At 33.4% G+C, this 17977-nt stretch overlaps 1 protein-coding gene across 1 annotated transcript in view; it reads left to right on the forward strand.

The window, feature by feature from the left end:
* The first annotated feature begins 412 nt into the window (after positions 1-412).
* The window catches only part of LOC148273353 (unc-112-related protein-like), a 155596-nt gene continuing 138031 nt past the window's right edge, over positions 413-17977 (forward strand). The window contains exon 1 of the mRNA XM_088238820.1: positions 413-554. Within this exon, the coding sequence (XP_088094946.1) occupies positions 413-554 (142 nt within the window). The remainder of the gene's footprint in view (positions 555-17977) is intronic.

Raw genomic sequence — 17977 nt, forward strand, 5'->3', positions numbered from 1 at the left:
ACTTCCAAAGTTAAAGGCAGATTTTAAATATTTTGATGACTGAGAGCAGTTTTCATTTCTCTGCCATCATTCGTGTCGTAGCTGGGTATACAGGCTCGACTAGATTTAAGAATTTTACGAGTTGGCGGACGGGATGACGGGATTGCGCAGAACGCCGTCCTCGAATTTGAAGACCGCATTTTATTTTAGTTTGTCGGAGCGCGCGTTGCCGGGTTGTCGCGTGTCAGTTTGACGTTTTCATCGAAAGGCATCTAAAGTTTATTCTTGTTTTTGTTTATAAATAAACTCCGTCGAAGTGTCGGTGGTTTCCCAATAATACGATCGCGAGTTTAAAATGAGAACACAAATTGATAGGTGTTTTGAGTGAATATTTTTATTTTATTGAGAAGTGTATTCTGGGAACACAGTAAACATGATAGCTGACGGTTATTTGGTAGGAGATGGGTCGTGGACTCTCAGAGTCTACGTGACGGATATGGATACGGAGAGAACCCTAAGAGTCAAAGGAGAGACTCATATCGGAGGAGTTATGCTCAAATTGGTCGAAGATCTAGGTAAGTAATCACCAAATCTCGAAAAGTCCTTAACTTGGTACTATAATTTATTATAATATTGTACAGTCTTGATCTAGAAAACTGAAATTTGGCAGTTAATCTGAGATTGTGGGATGACACTCTTGTCCAAGTTTGCACTGTGACACTTATGCAGTTGTCACCAGTTTCCAGCGAGCAGTCCTCAGCGGGCAGTGGCGGCTCGGAACGGGATATTCCAGTGCAGCGATAGGCAAGGCCGTTTGAGGCCGCACACTGTTGCGGTGCACGACGTTCTTGCATTTTGTATCTTGTTGCAATCTGTCCATAAGTTACCTGCACACAGTCGCCGCGAGCGAGCCCGAGCTCGCCGCTATCTGGGTGCTCCCGCGGAATGTTGATAATTGCGGATATTTCGCGTCAGCTACGCGCGACCCCATCGCTAACTTGTCAATCATGATAAGAGAAAATACTAAACGAACGTGACGAATTATGAATTTCAAGAAAGCATTTAAATCTATAATATACATTTATGACTACGTGACTTATGGCCGTCGGCTAACAACGCCTGTGACTTAAATTATCTTATTGCTTTCTTATCTAATTTTAAACCCAGTTAGTTACCTGTAGTCGTAGAACAATATTTACTTACCAACATTTGTGTTGACGCTAAAATTGCGCTAATTGTAAGAAAAGTTTTAAGTACGTATTGTTATTATAAATATTATTGTTGTTAAAATTAATTGTAAATGTAAAATCCAACTTATCTTGACTTAACTTCAAAGATATTGTGTAGACTCCTTTCACGATGCAAAGCATCCAATCTAACTGAATAAACAATAAATGGAATATTAGTTTGTAAAATAGTTTACCCTCCCAAAAATAGTATAAGAGTAGGTGTTTTGTTATGACGATAATTTAATGATTTAATATCAAATTCAAGTTTTTACAAGAAAAGATAAAAAAAACGTTTTTTTAAAATCCCATGTAAGTACTTTGTTTTGTTTAAAACTGGCTGGTCCTTACATTATTGCGCATTGGTCACACCTACACCTTGTGTAGACTACAAATATCTTTGAAGTTACGTCAAGATAAGTTAATAATATTTATAATAACAATACGTACTTAAAACTTTTCTTACAATTAGCGCAATTTTAGCGTCAACACAAATGTTAAGTGTTTTTTTTAAAATAAATATTAGCGTTCTTATAATTTACCCAAATATTTCAATTTTGGTGACCATTAAAAAAAAATTGCGTTGAAAATGGTTCAGTTCATTAAATGGTTTCAATTTTCAACTCAAAATTACATTAAAAACTCCCGCGCATTTACCGAATACCGTATCGAGATTGGTGTGCGGTGTATGTGTTCGTTTATTGTTTATTATTTTATTTAAAAATATTTTTTATTACTAGGTAATACATTATCTACGGCCATTTCACATGTATCTTGCCAATCCATCCAGCCCGGTAAAATAAGGGTGCGTGGATACTCATTTTTTCTTTAGTTTTTACTCGCGGGTCAACATTTTGCTAAAGGAAATCGAGTGGAGATTAGCCGGCGTCACGGTGTACTGGGGTGCTATTCTGAACGCTCTCGTGGCAAACAATTTTTCTAGTGTATTTTGTATGTAAATAGACGAGATAATACGGCCGCGAGAGCGTACCACCCCTGGTTCGTGCGTTTACCTGCTAATTAATAAATAAACTAATTTTAAAATAATATTTATTAAACGATGAAAGTCAATATGTTATTTTAGGAAGCCGGGCGGATTTTTACTGTGGCGTGAAAACAGCCTGTATCGGTAGCTTAGATAACATTATATTTTATATTCATATCACTTTGCCATTAATCTTTGCGCGCAATTTTGCCAGTTAAATTTTAGTGAAAAACACCCGATAACATAAGTATCTTATTTTTCCAAAATTGTGGTCAGGCTGCTTGCTGCATAGCTGCGTTCAATTATTATTATTATTATCATTATGGATAACTTATATAGCGCCATTTTCGTAACAAAATACCTCAAGGGCGCTTTACATAGTGATTCTTTTAAATTTGTAATTTAATTAAAATAATTTATTTTGTTGCCACATTCTACGGATTTATTCAAATGATTTAGAGAACAAGTGGGTTTTAAGTTTTTTCCGAAACATCACTTCACTTTCACAGCCTCGCACCTCTGCCGGGAGAGCATTCCATGCCATAGGGCCTGCGACCGCAAATGCGCGTTCACTAAATTTAGTGCGCTGTTTGCGTAGAGGTATAATAACTTTTCCTCTCGCTATTTATTTGTTCACCTTTTATCGTAATAACAAAACACCTACTCCAAAACAACTATTTTTGGGTGTGTAAACAATTTTAAAAACTATTATTGAATACGAATTTATTGTTTATTCAGTTAGATTTATTTCCTTGTTTATTTTTATATTATTTTGTGACGTATTTTTTAATACAGTACCTACTTGATCCTTGTTTCGAAAGCTGACAACCTTGATCATTGTTTGATTGCATATAACGTGTTAAAAAACTTTGTGTTGTGCAAAAATGTCTTTCATGTTGCAAATATAAAAAATACTGCAGATAATATCATTTTGTATTGGCCATTAAACTCGTTCGAATTTTGAATGGCGCGGCGCTAAAATATTAGCCGAGTTGGTCGCCTGTTGGCGCCATGTAAATTTCGTAATTTGTTTATTCGGTACTAATACTCACCTCGAAATAATTCGGTTTTATAAATTATCAATGTCAAAATCAAATGGAGAGATTACTGTCAAAGGTTTAGATCAAACAAAGACAAACAACGTGCTTATGTATATGTTTTGAACGAAGGTTGAGACATTCATTTTACAAGACAGTCCCCTCGAGCGTTAGTGCGTCCAAACAATATATTGTATCAAGAATGTCTTGAGCATGTCCACATGCTTGTAGACAGGCTGGATTTCCTCCCTTTAGTTATTTAGATCTAAATTTATATATTTTTTCCCACATGACATAGGTTTTAGCTCTTTTCCTTCACAAAAGTCAACAGATGGAAAGGTTGGGAAAATGTGTATGTTTATACATGGGCAGAATGGTGAATGTTACACAGTGTGTGCATTTGCCACTTAAACCAGACAATGACAGGTCATAAGCCCTGTAAATGCCTAGACTTCCATATTACCTTATCAATAATCTTTCCCTCTGTTGCGACAAATTTAGACATTATGGAGTGTGTGGATCACATTTTTGTGTGGCCACTTAAACCCCTTCTTTATTTACATTTTAGTCAAGATTAAAATGTCAATATCTAAATATTTAAGTTGTTCCTTTATCCTTCTTATTTCCTTCCCATACCCTTTCCTCTTTTCATAGTATAGTGTTAATTTTTTATTTTGTTAATCTTTGTTTTCAATTTTCTATAAAATCGTAAGACTCAATATGTCCATGTACATGTAATTTTCTCAAACTGAACGGTCTGGGTAGATAGGATGAAATTGCCTTTAGGCAATATGCCCGCCCTTATATGTGTATAAATTCTATATGTATATAAAGTGTTAAATAAATAAATAAACCAGCCAAAGACAGGTCATAAACCCTGTACATGCATAGATGTCCACATTCCCTTCGCAGAAATGTTTTTCGTTTATGTTGTAACAAATTTAAATATATCAACATATATTTTATATAATTTAAAAAAAAACATTCATGGGAAGATAACGAAATGTAATAGATATAGAAAGTATAAGTCTTATATATAAAACAATAATATGTCCACACATAAATGACTGTTCTTTCATTCTTTTTTTATGTAATGAAGGAGAAATTAAAAATAAACTAATTCTTCAAAATAAGGCGATGAGGATTATACTCAAAAGAAATATCTATCCAATGTAAAAAGAAATTGGCTTGCTCACAGTAAAGCAACAAATTAAATATAATGTAGCATTTTTTATACATAAAATAATAAAGGGGATGAATAAAATAAAAACAATAATAAAATTTAACCAAAAAAGTCATACATATGAAACAGGGGTAAAAAAATATAAGATTACCAATGAGGAGAAAAACAGAATCTCAAAACTCATTGTACAAGGGATTGAAGCTGTACAAACCTGAAGAAATAAAGGAAATAGAAAAAATCGAAATATTTCAAATAAATTTGAAAAAATATGTCATTGAAAATTTTTGATTAAAATCATTGTAATATTATTAAAAGTTTATATTAGTTCTTAAGATGTTAAGAACCAACTTAATAAAGCATAAATAAATAACTTCCAGTTCTTGAACAATTTGTTCGAAGGTTTTTTATTGACATCTAAAGCGTCCCAGCATTTTCGATTCATTACACAAATTAAACAGTTTGAACCGAGTTAGGTGACCACACGCGCCGAAAACAAACAACTCTAAAACCGGTTCACAAAAAAATCATAGAACGTGAGGATTTTTTCAACACACCTATTTTTGTCAAAGGATTTTTAGTTTCCAATGCTCTTTCTCACCTTTCCATGAATGTTCATTTTTTAAAAGTATTTATACAGTAACTAAAGTATTGAATAAGCAACTAAACCAGGACCGCGATTACAAACGCTATCTTCATCGGTACATATTGAGACGGTATAAAGTAATATCGATATTTATACCCGAAAATGTGTATATTTGTATGAAAATTTAAAGCATCTTCGTCGGTATCCTGTAATTGAACATGTTTAGAAAAAAAATGTGTACACATATTCTATTTTTCATTCTTAAATTTTACTTTGTAAATAAAATTTAAGATAAATGTTATAATAAAAGCTCTATGACGTAAGTATTACTGAAAAAACCCAGTCTTAGGCATGTTTTTACTACCTACATACAACACAAGGAGTTGGGCTTTGAGTCCGGACACCAGACACCAGACACCCTTAAAAACAAAACAAAAAATGTGACTTCTAGTGTTCGATGTTCAAACATCAAACCGAGAGCTTTTTTTTAGATCCGGCGCATAATAGCGAATATTCCAGAAACCGCATATGCACATCAAACAGAAGGCGACTCAACTACTCATAAATGAGTAGGCTTACGTTTTGACTAATTAGTTTCATTGTAGATGTCGCTCAGTATGCAACTCCTGATTTGAATTCAACTATGCCGTGTTGTGTCCTTTTAAAGTTTCGAAATACTGCTAGGATCAGGATGCAATCACATTATATCTGTAATTTGCAAATGAATGTGTTGGCAGGGTAGAATTTTTTTTACTCTACTTTGCTCATCTAATAAAAGAACTAATGAAAATTAGACCTCGGATTAAACAACGCCGTGGGGGACATTTAAACGACATTATCTTTAAAACATCAAATATTATTTAACATGATATAAAAATATCCGTTTTATGTCAAATAAAATTTGTTTTATATTTTAAGTTCAAAGTTCATTAATTCGATAACTCTTATTAAATGACCCTTTACTTATCTACTCTGTTGTGTCCATCATTTTTTTCGCGTGCACAAAAAAATTTTAGAGAAATTAACGGATTACTTTTTTTACCTTACATTTTTGTTATGATTTTTTTTTCCCATCAAGCAACATTACCCGGCGACTTCACGAATGCGCGCGGCGAAAGTAAGCCGGAGTGGGGTAATTATTGGACACAGTCCGATGTATTCAAATATAATTCTACGCTCCTTCTGGACTATTCTTAATTATAAAAGATAAAAGATTAAACCATCCTTTATAAAAAAAAGTAATACCTACAAATCCGTATTACGCAGGTACTTTTAGGTTATTTCATGAGTATTCAAATGCATATGCCTATTGTAAAATACTCAGTGAGTAATACTTATCGATATTACATAATCCTTACGTTATATTTATAATGCTCCCATTACTCGTATTATTAATTTATGAATGAATTACGTGTATCAATTTTATGTTGTCAACAAAAGTCATGCTGCACTCTTTTAGAGTATTTTCTCGTAAAAAACAAAGGAATGCGCAATCAATCCGCTGTTTTTTTTTCAAATTATTTGAACACGCATCAAATGAAAACCACGCAAACTTTCAATCGCAAGACCAATTTTACTGTGAACTATAAATAAGATTAGATGCGTAGAATACGATGCGAAATAGTGGCAAGACAAAATCAAGGTAATTTCATTAAGATAGGGTAATATATTTTTTTTGCATTTTAAAGGCAAAAAGGGTCTATGAAATACTGTAGAGTAAAAAAAAATTTCACTACTAATTAGGAGCATAAAAAATATTTTTAAATTTGTAATTTTAAAGCGTTTGATAGAGTTGACAGAGAAACATTATGGAAGGTGTTATCGGAGTATGGAGGGAGCGGAAATCTGACACGAGCTATTGCTTCTCTGTATAAAGACAGCACAACATATGTTAGGGTAAATGGATCATAAACATCGTGGTTTGACATTCATAAAGGAGTCAAGCAGGGATGTGTGATGTCACCATGGCTGTTCAACGTGTATATCGATAACTGCATGAAAGAACTGAAAGGCTTAAGAATGGGAGCAAAAATGAGTGATTTATATGTCAATTGTCTTTTGTATGCTGATGATGGCGTGCTTCTTGCTAACAACAAAGAGGAACTGCAATTATTGGTAATAAAGGTCTATGATGTATGCAAGGGAAGCGATTTGCTAATGAATGTCGATAAATCGAATGTGATCTGAAGGTTTTCGAAAGAAATGAAAGTATGACTAAATGTGAAATCACTGTGAATGGAGTTATACTAAAACAAGCAGAGGAATTTGTGTACCTAGAAAGTATGTTTACTAGGGATGGAATGACTGAGAAACATATTTAAATGAAGGTTGGTGCCGGGAACAGAGTGAACGGTGCACTTAAATTAACCTTGCCAAATGAATGTTTGTTCCAAGAGGCAAAATTAGCAGTTCTCAATGGAGTCCTGATCACGACTCTGATGTATGGGAGCGAAGTATGGACTTTGAAAAACAGGGATGAAAGTAGGCTAAATGCTGTTGAAATACGATCTTTCAGGCGAATATGTGGTAAAACTATGTACGATAGATGCACAAATTTTGAGATCCGTACATTATGTAAGGTTGAAATAAGCATTATCGACAAAATCAAGAAAGGAGCTCTGCGCTAGTTTGGACATGTAGAGCGAATGGACAGCGAAAGAACGGCTGAGAATATTTACAATGCGAATATTGATGGATGTAGAAATAGAGGAAGACCAAATTCAACAAATACTTGAAGATGGACATGTCAAAAGTCGGAATAATCGGCGCGCGTGCATGAGAAGATTTTTGAATGTAGAGGAAGCAAATGTATATGCAAAGATAGAGTGATGTGGCGTTCTATCCTGTCTGCACCCTTACGGGGAAACGGCGCGATTGTATCCATCGCACTGTACACCTCCCAGCTTTTCAAGAACAATAAGTCAAAAAGGCTTTACTTATTAGCTGCATATGTTTAGATTAAATTTTAGTTGACACTGTTAAAATATAATTGGATGAAATTCATTAGATAATTATGCCTCGATAAACAAAGTTGTTTCGTATTTATTTTATTATGATATTGTTTCATTTATATTTATTTTTATTTTTATTATCAATTTGAACACCCAAAAGTTGCGGTCTCGAAATATCGAGTATCTGATGAACTCTCGATCAATTTATAGTCTTGTTATCAAAGTCGCTTGCTGACCAACCGTATCTCTTAAGACGATATCGACTGATCCATCTCTTTCAATAATGCATCTTCAGTTTAGTTCCTATAATAGCTTGAGCTGAATTTGAACAGAAGACAAAGGATGCCCAACGCGCCCATTGTTGAGAGTCAGGTAAGTACCCTTTGTAGGGTGTTTAGTCGATTGTACTCCCGGGGATCGGGATTGTGTTTGGAGAGTGTCAAGAGAAGGCAGGGGGGGTATAAGTTACCAGGAATCGAACCCTTCCCTTTGTATCCCTACGTTCTTGACCTATCTCAAGCCATGCTTCAATGTGGTCACGGGCTGACGCGTCCGAAGGGAAAATACTCATTCGATACTTTCGGTCTAATAATATGATTATTTTAGATTTTAATTTAACTAATTGTAAATTATTTATTTTTATTTGGGAAAAAAACAACAGTTTTAACATATATATCACACAGAAAATATATAAACGAAAATTGTGAAAACAGTCAATATAAATTTTCCACGGTGATGTAAGCTATTGATTGAGTACATTATAAGCATCAAAATAAAAGCAATTTAAAAATTGAGAAATGTTAGGCACTCAGAAGTTGCAAATAAAATAAAAATGCATATATTTATATGCAGTAATAAAAATAAAGTATACAGATATAAAATAAATTTAAATTTAAAGAATAATAAAAGAAAACCGTTATATAAAAATAATGTTAAAGGTTTTAAATATAATAATTAACATACATACATATTACTAATATCGTATAGCTAAACAGGGTTACTGTCTATAATGAATCTTCTATATTTCATAAAGGAGAGATGAAAAATGGCTGCGTGAACGGAGAGAACAGTATCATAATAATGACATGCTCTAAAGAAAAAGTCGTTTTTCCTTGAGTTAGTCCTGGGTACTGGCAAATTAAATGCAGTATGGAGTCTTGTTCTGTTGGGTACAAGATATTCTTAAGAACTTGTAAGTAAAGGGCAGTCTATGACGTTGTTTACTAGTTTAAACAGGAATAATTGATCTGCAATCACTCTTCTATACTCTGGAGATGATTTGAATTTGGTGTACAATGAAATTTGTATTTTATTAAATTTATAAATTTCTTCTGTATCCTTTCTAGGTTGTTTATATATATTTTATGTTAGGGATTCTATATAACTTAAGCATATTCTAACTGACTACATGGATAACAAACAAATATCTGTTTGTAATTTAATTTTAGAAAAAATACTCGTTATTGCTGTTATCCTAGGTATGTAAAACTAATAAAGAGGTTGAACTTAAAATCCTTGCGTTTTCGTCAAAATGGACCGTAAGGGTTGTATGAAAAAAGTCAGATTAATATAATGAAGTATCATCGGTAATACTCCATGCTATTTGCAAACAATTTTATGTTCCGAACACTAAAGTATGCTGAATAGCGCGCACTTGTCTGATCAATCCTTAGTAATAATGTAATGTGATGTCATAGAATTCAGAACAGTCCAGAAGAAGCGTATACTCTTTAGTTAAATATGTTTCACTAAGCATCAGCATACATGGTTTATACTTATACAATAATACTTCCAGTTCTTTGTAATGAGCTTAATCACTTGAAATCCTTTCACTCTAAAAATCTATTTTTCTTTCCTCTGATGCGATTCTCTTTTTATAAACTGCACATTCCTTCTCCAAACCGGATGATTCATATTAAGCTGTAATTTCAGTCGTTCATTTATAATCTTACAGTTTATTTTGCATTGTGCCAATCAATTTTGGAGTACGGTATAATCGGATGGGGTGGTGCGAGTGACTCAGTTTTAAATATTGTATTTGTCGCATAAAAATCCATAGTTAAAATAATACTCAGAGCCCCGATACAGACATCTACTGAAAAATATTCCACAAATCACAACTTATGACACCAAAGCAAGTATACGCTAAAACATAACAGACTTACATATTCAAAAACTACTCTTACTCAAATGAAAGACAACCCCTACAATACATCACATACAAATTATATAATCACTAGATCTTCAACACAAAGACAACTTACACAAAGACAACTTACACAAAGACAACTTACACAAAGACAACTTACAAACTAATACCACTTTCGGACAAAGGGATCTTGAGTATTATTCAATTAAAATCTATAACCTACTTCCACTATCTATTAAAACAATTAGGAACGAGAAAATGTTCAAAAGGGCTATAAAAAAATGGATAGTGGAGCTAGGTAGAAGTAAAATGGATTGTCTCATTCGCCCAAACCAATATTGAATCAACTGCTCCACAAGTGTATAGCTTATGTTATGTTTTTGTTCTTTCATTGTGCGTTTTGTAATATAAATAATATAGATGTATGTAAATTCATTATAACCATAAATACGTATTGTTTAAGACTGTCTGAACATTTTGTTAATTATCTCTGTTTATTAAGTTAGTCTTCTTTGTTTATTCTCAAATGTAAAAATATGTTAAATAAAGTATATTGTTAAGTGTCCTCGGCACGGGTAACCCCAGTGAGGTCACATTATTTTTATTATTAATTATAGTTTGTAAGAGAAAAAATATGAATAAATAAATACACTGCAACTTGTCTGCTTCCTCGTTACAATTTTTGATAATGGATATTATTGTCAGGTGGGCACGGCCCGAGTAATGACATTTCACTCAACGGGTAGGCATTGGCATTGTAGGCACTGACGTGTATTAGAATATTTTTTTATTATATTGTCATCTTGTTCACCTTACGGGTATTCCACCAGAGCGAACGAAACAGAAATATGATTTGACAGTCCGTTGTCTATGAACATCAGACTTTTTTATATTTTCCCTCCAACAATGAATAGACAAATTGTTTAGTCATCTGCCTATTTATTCTATGAAACAGTTTGCGCATCAATGGACGCGATTACGTCAGAGGGTACATACTTTGTTACGTTCGTCGAATATTACTATATTATTGGGTCAAGGTCATTTCCTTGTCAGAAGTCAGAACTGCCTCTTGTCTCGTAGTCTTGTTCCTGGATTCAAAATGGCCAAAATTTTACCGGAATGAATTTGAATAAATCTTGGATATTTTATTTCACGTTTGCGTTGTTGTTTGCCATGTATTTTGACGTATTATAATGTCTTGTTCTCCGCACACTGTTTACGGTGTAAAGAGATCAGACGTATAGAAAATAAATACGTTTCGCAGAATGTGACCTAAATACCTTAGCAATGTGCATTCTGTCCGAGAATTACTTGGCCTCATATCTGATCATTAATGAAGTACCTACGTGTATAAAATATGTTTCAATATATAAATGTGAATAATTTATATAGCGCCATTTTTGTGAAAATCACCTCAAGGGCGCTGTACAATTAATAAATATCCCAGTACGTCTTGCAGCTACAGAGCGCATGGACGGTTGAGATTCTAGTTCCTCGTTTTCAATTAAGATCAATAAAAAAATATAACAGATAGGAGCTAGACTACAGGACGTCTTGCAGCTACAGAGCGCATAGACAGTTAGAAATTTAGCCCCCATTTACACATTTAAAAAATTGACAAATAAATTTAGTGTATTAATAATATTTTTTAAAAAATAAGAATTATAAAAAGGAGTAAAATTACAACACCTCTTGCAGCTACTAAGCGCATAGACGATTGGAATTCTAGACCCCATTTACAAAATTTAGGTATTTTAAAGTTGATATATGAAAGCTAGATAACCAATTATCGTTCAGCTATAAAGCGCATGGACGAGTGGAATTCCAGCAAAGTTAAAATGATACCAATAAATTTATAAAAAATAGAGCATAGTAGTAAATTGGTCAAGTGTTCATACCAAGAAGTAAGCAATAAAAAACTAAATAAATCAAACACTGTTTTAACTCATGGTTAACAAAGGGAGATAGATGTCCGAAGAGAAGCTTTTGTAGACAGTAGGTAGATACCGTCGCCATGTGGGCCCACTGGCTGTTTAATAATTTCTGGAAACGCACGTGTGTAGTAACTGGGGGATTATGCCTATTGTTCCAACGACTGGGTGTCCATTTTGGTCCGTATTATTTCGTTTTATGAAACGCAACATTCCTGTTCAATTCACTTTTTTACATGAATATTACACAAACGCGTGTATGAGTGGTTTGATTTAATAATGATTTGAATTACGACGAGAGTTAACATTTGTATAGACTACAATCTACCGTGCATTCACGGAGAGTAGAGACTGGAGACTGGAGACTGGAGACTGGATCGCTGTGCACGTGGAAACCGCGAGCTCCCTGCGTGATATCCCATGATAAGCCTATTTCACACCGCGGCAAAAATCTACACGGCATGATAAAATACAATACGATGGATCGGTATTTATTGTTTTACAATTATTTATTTATTTAATGTCTGGCAAACGCAATAGCCAGTCGATTTCCTTTTGCAGGATTTTTACCTGAGAATACTCACTAAATTTAAATAATGATATTGATAAAATTATCATTAAAATCTCGTTTGCTAAGTTTTACTATATAATTTGAATCGGGCTGTGCCCCGTCGGATCAGAGGTCCGAGGTTCGAACCCCACTCGTCCCCAACTCCATTTCCATTTTCTAAAAGTAAGTTATTTACAACTCGTTGAAAATGGTCACCAAAATTGAAATATTTGGGTAAATTACAAGAACGCTAGTTTAAAAAAAAAACATATTAACCGAGGCGTTTTTATTGATATTTCTATTAAAGTCATTAACTATGGAGTTTTACATATAAAAAAAAACGTAAAATGTAAATATTATCAAATTTAAATTAGTACTAACGAATTTAATTAATGTCAATTCACTATAAGTTTATCGTGCCGTTTAGATTAAGATATGTGTTAAATAGACTATTCTCCGTCGAGTAACACGCGGCCAGTTTGTTTATTTGGAAATTCTTGTAATAATGAACAGACTTTAAGCATGTTGATCTTTAAACCCCATTGTTTCTGATTTTCGATTCAAACCGGTCAATGGCTCTTTAAAATATTCACATTCGTATGTAGATTATACTTAAAAATGGCATTGGGAATACCAGACTTGTAAAACATTACGGCAAAATGTTGTCATCATTTGTACGTTGGCGTTTAATCCTCTGAGCCAACTAAGTGTGAGCTCGCTCTCAGGCCGTTTATGGTAACGCACCACAATGGTGGCATGGCCATAACAAACAACGAAATATAATCAATTGAAATATCGTGATAATAGACACGAATTATTCAGCAGTTGATAATCAGACCTCTGAACAACTTGTGAACATCGAATAGACTAGTGTTTGGGTGTAGGTATGGTTTTTTTAATAATTACTTTTGTCTGATAGATCATCTTAATATGGTAGAACATTAAACAGACGTGGATGTCGATATGACGTATTATTTGATTTTTTCACATCCATCTTTACACACATTCCATTTATAGCCAATTTATAGTGAAATTAAACTGCGCACATTATATAGGTATGTATGTACAACACGCGGAAGCACGATTTCACGCAATTGTTTATTTATTTATTTATATATACACTCAATGGGCATTTTCAAGGACATAAGTTTACATAAAAAAATATTATAAAGGAAAGTAGAAAGACACAATGGTATATAGTAGACTTAGTGGGAGTGGAAGCCGGAGAGAGGTGTTTATAATTAAATTCGATTCGGCGATGAAAGAAATCAAGACTAGTATGTTTGTTGGCAGACCTAAGAATTCTGGGCATTTGGGAATGAAAACCATAGTTGGTTTTATGGTTTTTGGTATGAAAGAGTAAGTTTTGTCTGAGGTTTCTAGTTGGGATATTTAATTGTATTAAGCTCAGTAGTTCAGGCGCATTAAGAGTCAGTAAAGAATTTCAAATAGGACTTCGGAAGGTTGGATTTATTTCGATGGTCTTGAGAAAAAGATATATTTAAGCTAGTTTCTAACTCATTATACGTATATTGGTCTCTGGATAAGCCCAACCTCCAGCCTATTTTTATCCAAATTAAAATCGTATAAGGTCGTATCCGTTGATTGCGTAATTTTAAACCAGATTTGTTAAAAAAAAAAAAAAGGGTCGAACTGAAGCAGAGCACTACGGAATACAAAAAATGAGGGTAATAGAAGCAAGCATAGAAATCTCCACCGAAAACGGAATATTAGTTATTGATGCCAAAATAAACCATGCATACCTACATGTCTAAATACTAGCGTAATTCAAAACCGTCTCTAAATATTGCTAAAACAGATTTCGATTATACTTCTTGACACCGCAAACTTAGCATTCTCCATTGAGTTCGTGAAGCGTAATTACAAATCTCACAATTCTTTTTTCAAAGTTTTTCGCAAACATCTCAGTAACTCCTTCAATGGAGATTTCTACGTTTGCCCTTATACCCGCACTATAATATATTACGAAAATCACTCCTATCTGTTTCCCTGTGTTAAACTGTACAGAGTAGGATTATTCGGTCTTTGATGTAGCTGAGCATTACACATTATAGCCAGAATACATCGTTGATTTGAATCGGGTTGTCTTTCCGTGGCTAGTGTAGTGTCGCGGACTTACGGATCGGGGGTCTGAGGTTCGAACCTCGAATACATAGAAAATGCGTAGCTATTTGTTAGTGTTAAGTAAATAACAGCATTTATCGATACTATTCCTGGCCGATTACCTTTCGTTCCCATCCTTCCTTTGACCCATCCTTATGGTACCTACTTAAAATCGAGATAGAAGATATTCAAAATTAGAAGATTCGGATTTAGAACAAAAACCAAACAACATTGTTGACTGACATAAAATCGGATAAAAAGTGGTTGGAATCGTCGCGCGTCGTGGAAAACATTGTTTCATTTTAAAGTTCATTTTGTCATCTAGTGCCAGAAATTGAAGAACATTCAGATCATATTAAAGGTAGGTATCCATTCCATGTTCCTATCCTTTCTCAAATATTTCCCAATCACAAACCTGAATGAAATTTGTTTTTCATTTACAGTCCGCCTTTTCGTTAACAGTTAGTTCTAATACTAATAATAATTATATTTTGAAAAAAAACTAATTCGCACAAAAACGACTCCGAGATTTCTTCTTGTGGCATGTAAATGTTATTTTTTGTTTGTTTTTTTTTTTTTGCACAAAATACACAATTTTATCAAAGAGCACAATTATATTTTTTTTATGTCCCGACTTGTTAGAAAATTCCGTGTTAAGTCGGGACTCTTCTATATATAAATCAAAAACACTTATTAACATATTAAACAATATACAAAGTAATCAAAACAATATACAAAATAATAATAGAAAAACATAAATAGTAAAAATTTATACATGTCGAAAAATGGAATGCAGAGAAGCAGACCCTACGGCATGGAATGCTCTCCCAGCAGAGGTCCGAATCTGTGGATGTTTCGGAAGAAACTTAAAACCCACTTGTTCTCTAAAACATTTGAATAAATTCATAGCATGTGGTGACAAAGTACATACATTATTTTTCTTAAATTAAAAAGTTAAAAATAAATTTATATCTTTATTTAATCACTTTGTAAAGATCCCTTGAGGTATTATATTACGAAAATGGCGCTATATAAGTTATACATAATAATTATATAATAATACATGGCAATATGTTATTAATAATTAAAATATAGCCTATTAAATTGTATAGTAATTATATCCTATTAACGTTTTTGCCGATTCATGGAGGGGATTATTTCGCTTTCCGAAGTGAATGATACCATCTTGATGAAGACATTTTCTCACAATTCATTTAGTTCTGTCGAGTGGAATGAGTATTTATTTGACCCCCTTGGCTGGGTCTGCATTCTTGAGCGTACTGGTTGCTGGTCCGCCTGCGGACTGCCGGCTGCTGGCCATCGTACCCTCTCGTGTGTCGCGATTTTTTCTCTCACTCCATTAATCTTCCCTTTAACTCAGGCAAATGAAGCACCTTTAGTAATTGGCATTCGGACATTAGTAAACAATTCTTGTAAATCATCGACTGTCGATTTTTTCACAAATTATTCCACGATATTCTTTGTATTACTTTATTAAATTAGGGATGGTGGAAAATACTTAAAAATTGTCACATTCGAACAACGTACTGGATAAACCAATAAAGTTTTTTTTAAATTCGAAGCATCAAACTGTTTTTATTAGCAAGTACGTACTATCGACGTTTTAATCAAATTCTACTTGTAGATAATGTATCTACAAATCTACTCGAAAATTTTCAAATTTTATGATTCAACAAAAAAAAAATTATGTGCACAAGGTAAAAAAAAAATGTCCATTTTATGACCTTATTCTCTTTTTTTAATTTGGTATCTATCAAAACACGTCTAAAAGTGTACGTGGCCGAAATTGATGGTCAAGTTATTTTGGCTGCCGATATGCAGGCTTTTAAATATACGATCCTTCATTTCACATTAACATATTACAACAGAGATGAAGAACATTTAAGAGAAGGTAATATATATTTTTTTATTATAGTTTTTTATTTATTAATAACAAATTAAAATACAATATTACAACTAAATACAATTTTTTTACATTAATCAAATACATATATTTACATTAACGTTTCCCATTACGTAAAAGAAATAAACAATTCTTGTGTACATAATGGTGAGTGACGTCTAATAAGTCTAATATAATAAGTCTAAGCATCTACAGGGCATATGACCTGTCATTGGCTGGTTTAAGTTTCCACTTTACACACTGTGTAACATTCACCATTCTGCCCATATTTGAACATCTATATTCCTTCTATTCTTCTATCTGTTGATGTTTGTGAAGTTAAAGAGCTGAAACCTTTATTTATGCGGGTAAGATTCATCTAATTGAATTATTTCACCTGCATACTAAGCAACGCCTGAAAATTTTATTTTTTCAATTTCTATACTTCTTCATGGACCAGGTGGATTTATCAACAATATTTGGAGTTTGTCCAAATTTTCATAGACAAGGACTGGATTGAACTCCCTGGGGAGCTGTTAACATTAACATATAACAACAGAGATCCATTTCACACTTTTTAAATAAATATTTTTTTTGTCTACTTTCGATTTTTTAAAATAAAATTACTTTCGTGCTAAATAACAATAATAATCTTAGACAACGATTTAAAAAATCGGCGTTTTGCGCTTTACTCGTCCCACATAAAATTATTCGCGCGGAATGTCACTCTACCGTTACGCGTTGCGTTCCTGTCACCTCAATGAACACCTTATGCATCTCTGTCTCCGCCATTCCTAGTCGGAAAAAGGGAGACAGGTGACGTGACGTAGTATACAAAAATGTCTCATTTCAGTTAGGAAGCGCACCGAGGTTAGTTTTTATATTGTGATTTCGATTTTATTAATGATTTTTTATAATATCGGGTACGTTTAAATAACAAGTAGTTTTGATAATTATTTTGTACCGTTCATGCAAAACATTCGGCATTAATGAAATTATATTTTGTGAATTCAAAGGTTTCTATTTGTATTGATAAAAGTTTTAAGCTGTAAAAAATTCACGTTATTCCATAAAATAAGCTTCTTTTAAAACGCATTAAATAATAATTTTAAAAACGTATTTCAAGATAATTGGGAAGAAGGAAAATGGCAGCTTTGAAAAAGAACTGGGAGTACGGCTAGGAATAGCAGGCGCCACATTAAACAGTATGAAGGCTGTCTGGAGATCGGATATTTACTCAGTGAAAACCAAATGCCGCCTATATAACGCCTGCATAACACCTATTCTCCTCTATGGATGCGAATCGTGGCACCTTACTAGGGCCCAAAACAGCAAAATATTAGAATAGGTTTCTCAAAAGAATCTGAGAGTGGGGT

The sequence above is a fragment of the Micrasema longulum genome, unplaced genomic scaffold, assembly GCF_059751315.1.
Source record: "Micrasema longulum isolate JH-2025_06_02 unplaced genomic scaffold, ASM5975131v1 h1tg001972l, whole genome shotgun sequence".
In the NCBI taxonomy this organism is placed as follows: Eukaryota; Metazoa; Arthropoda; class Insecta; order Trichoptera; family Brachycentridae; genus Micrasema; species Micrasema longulum.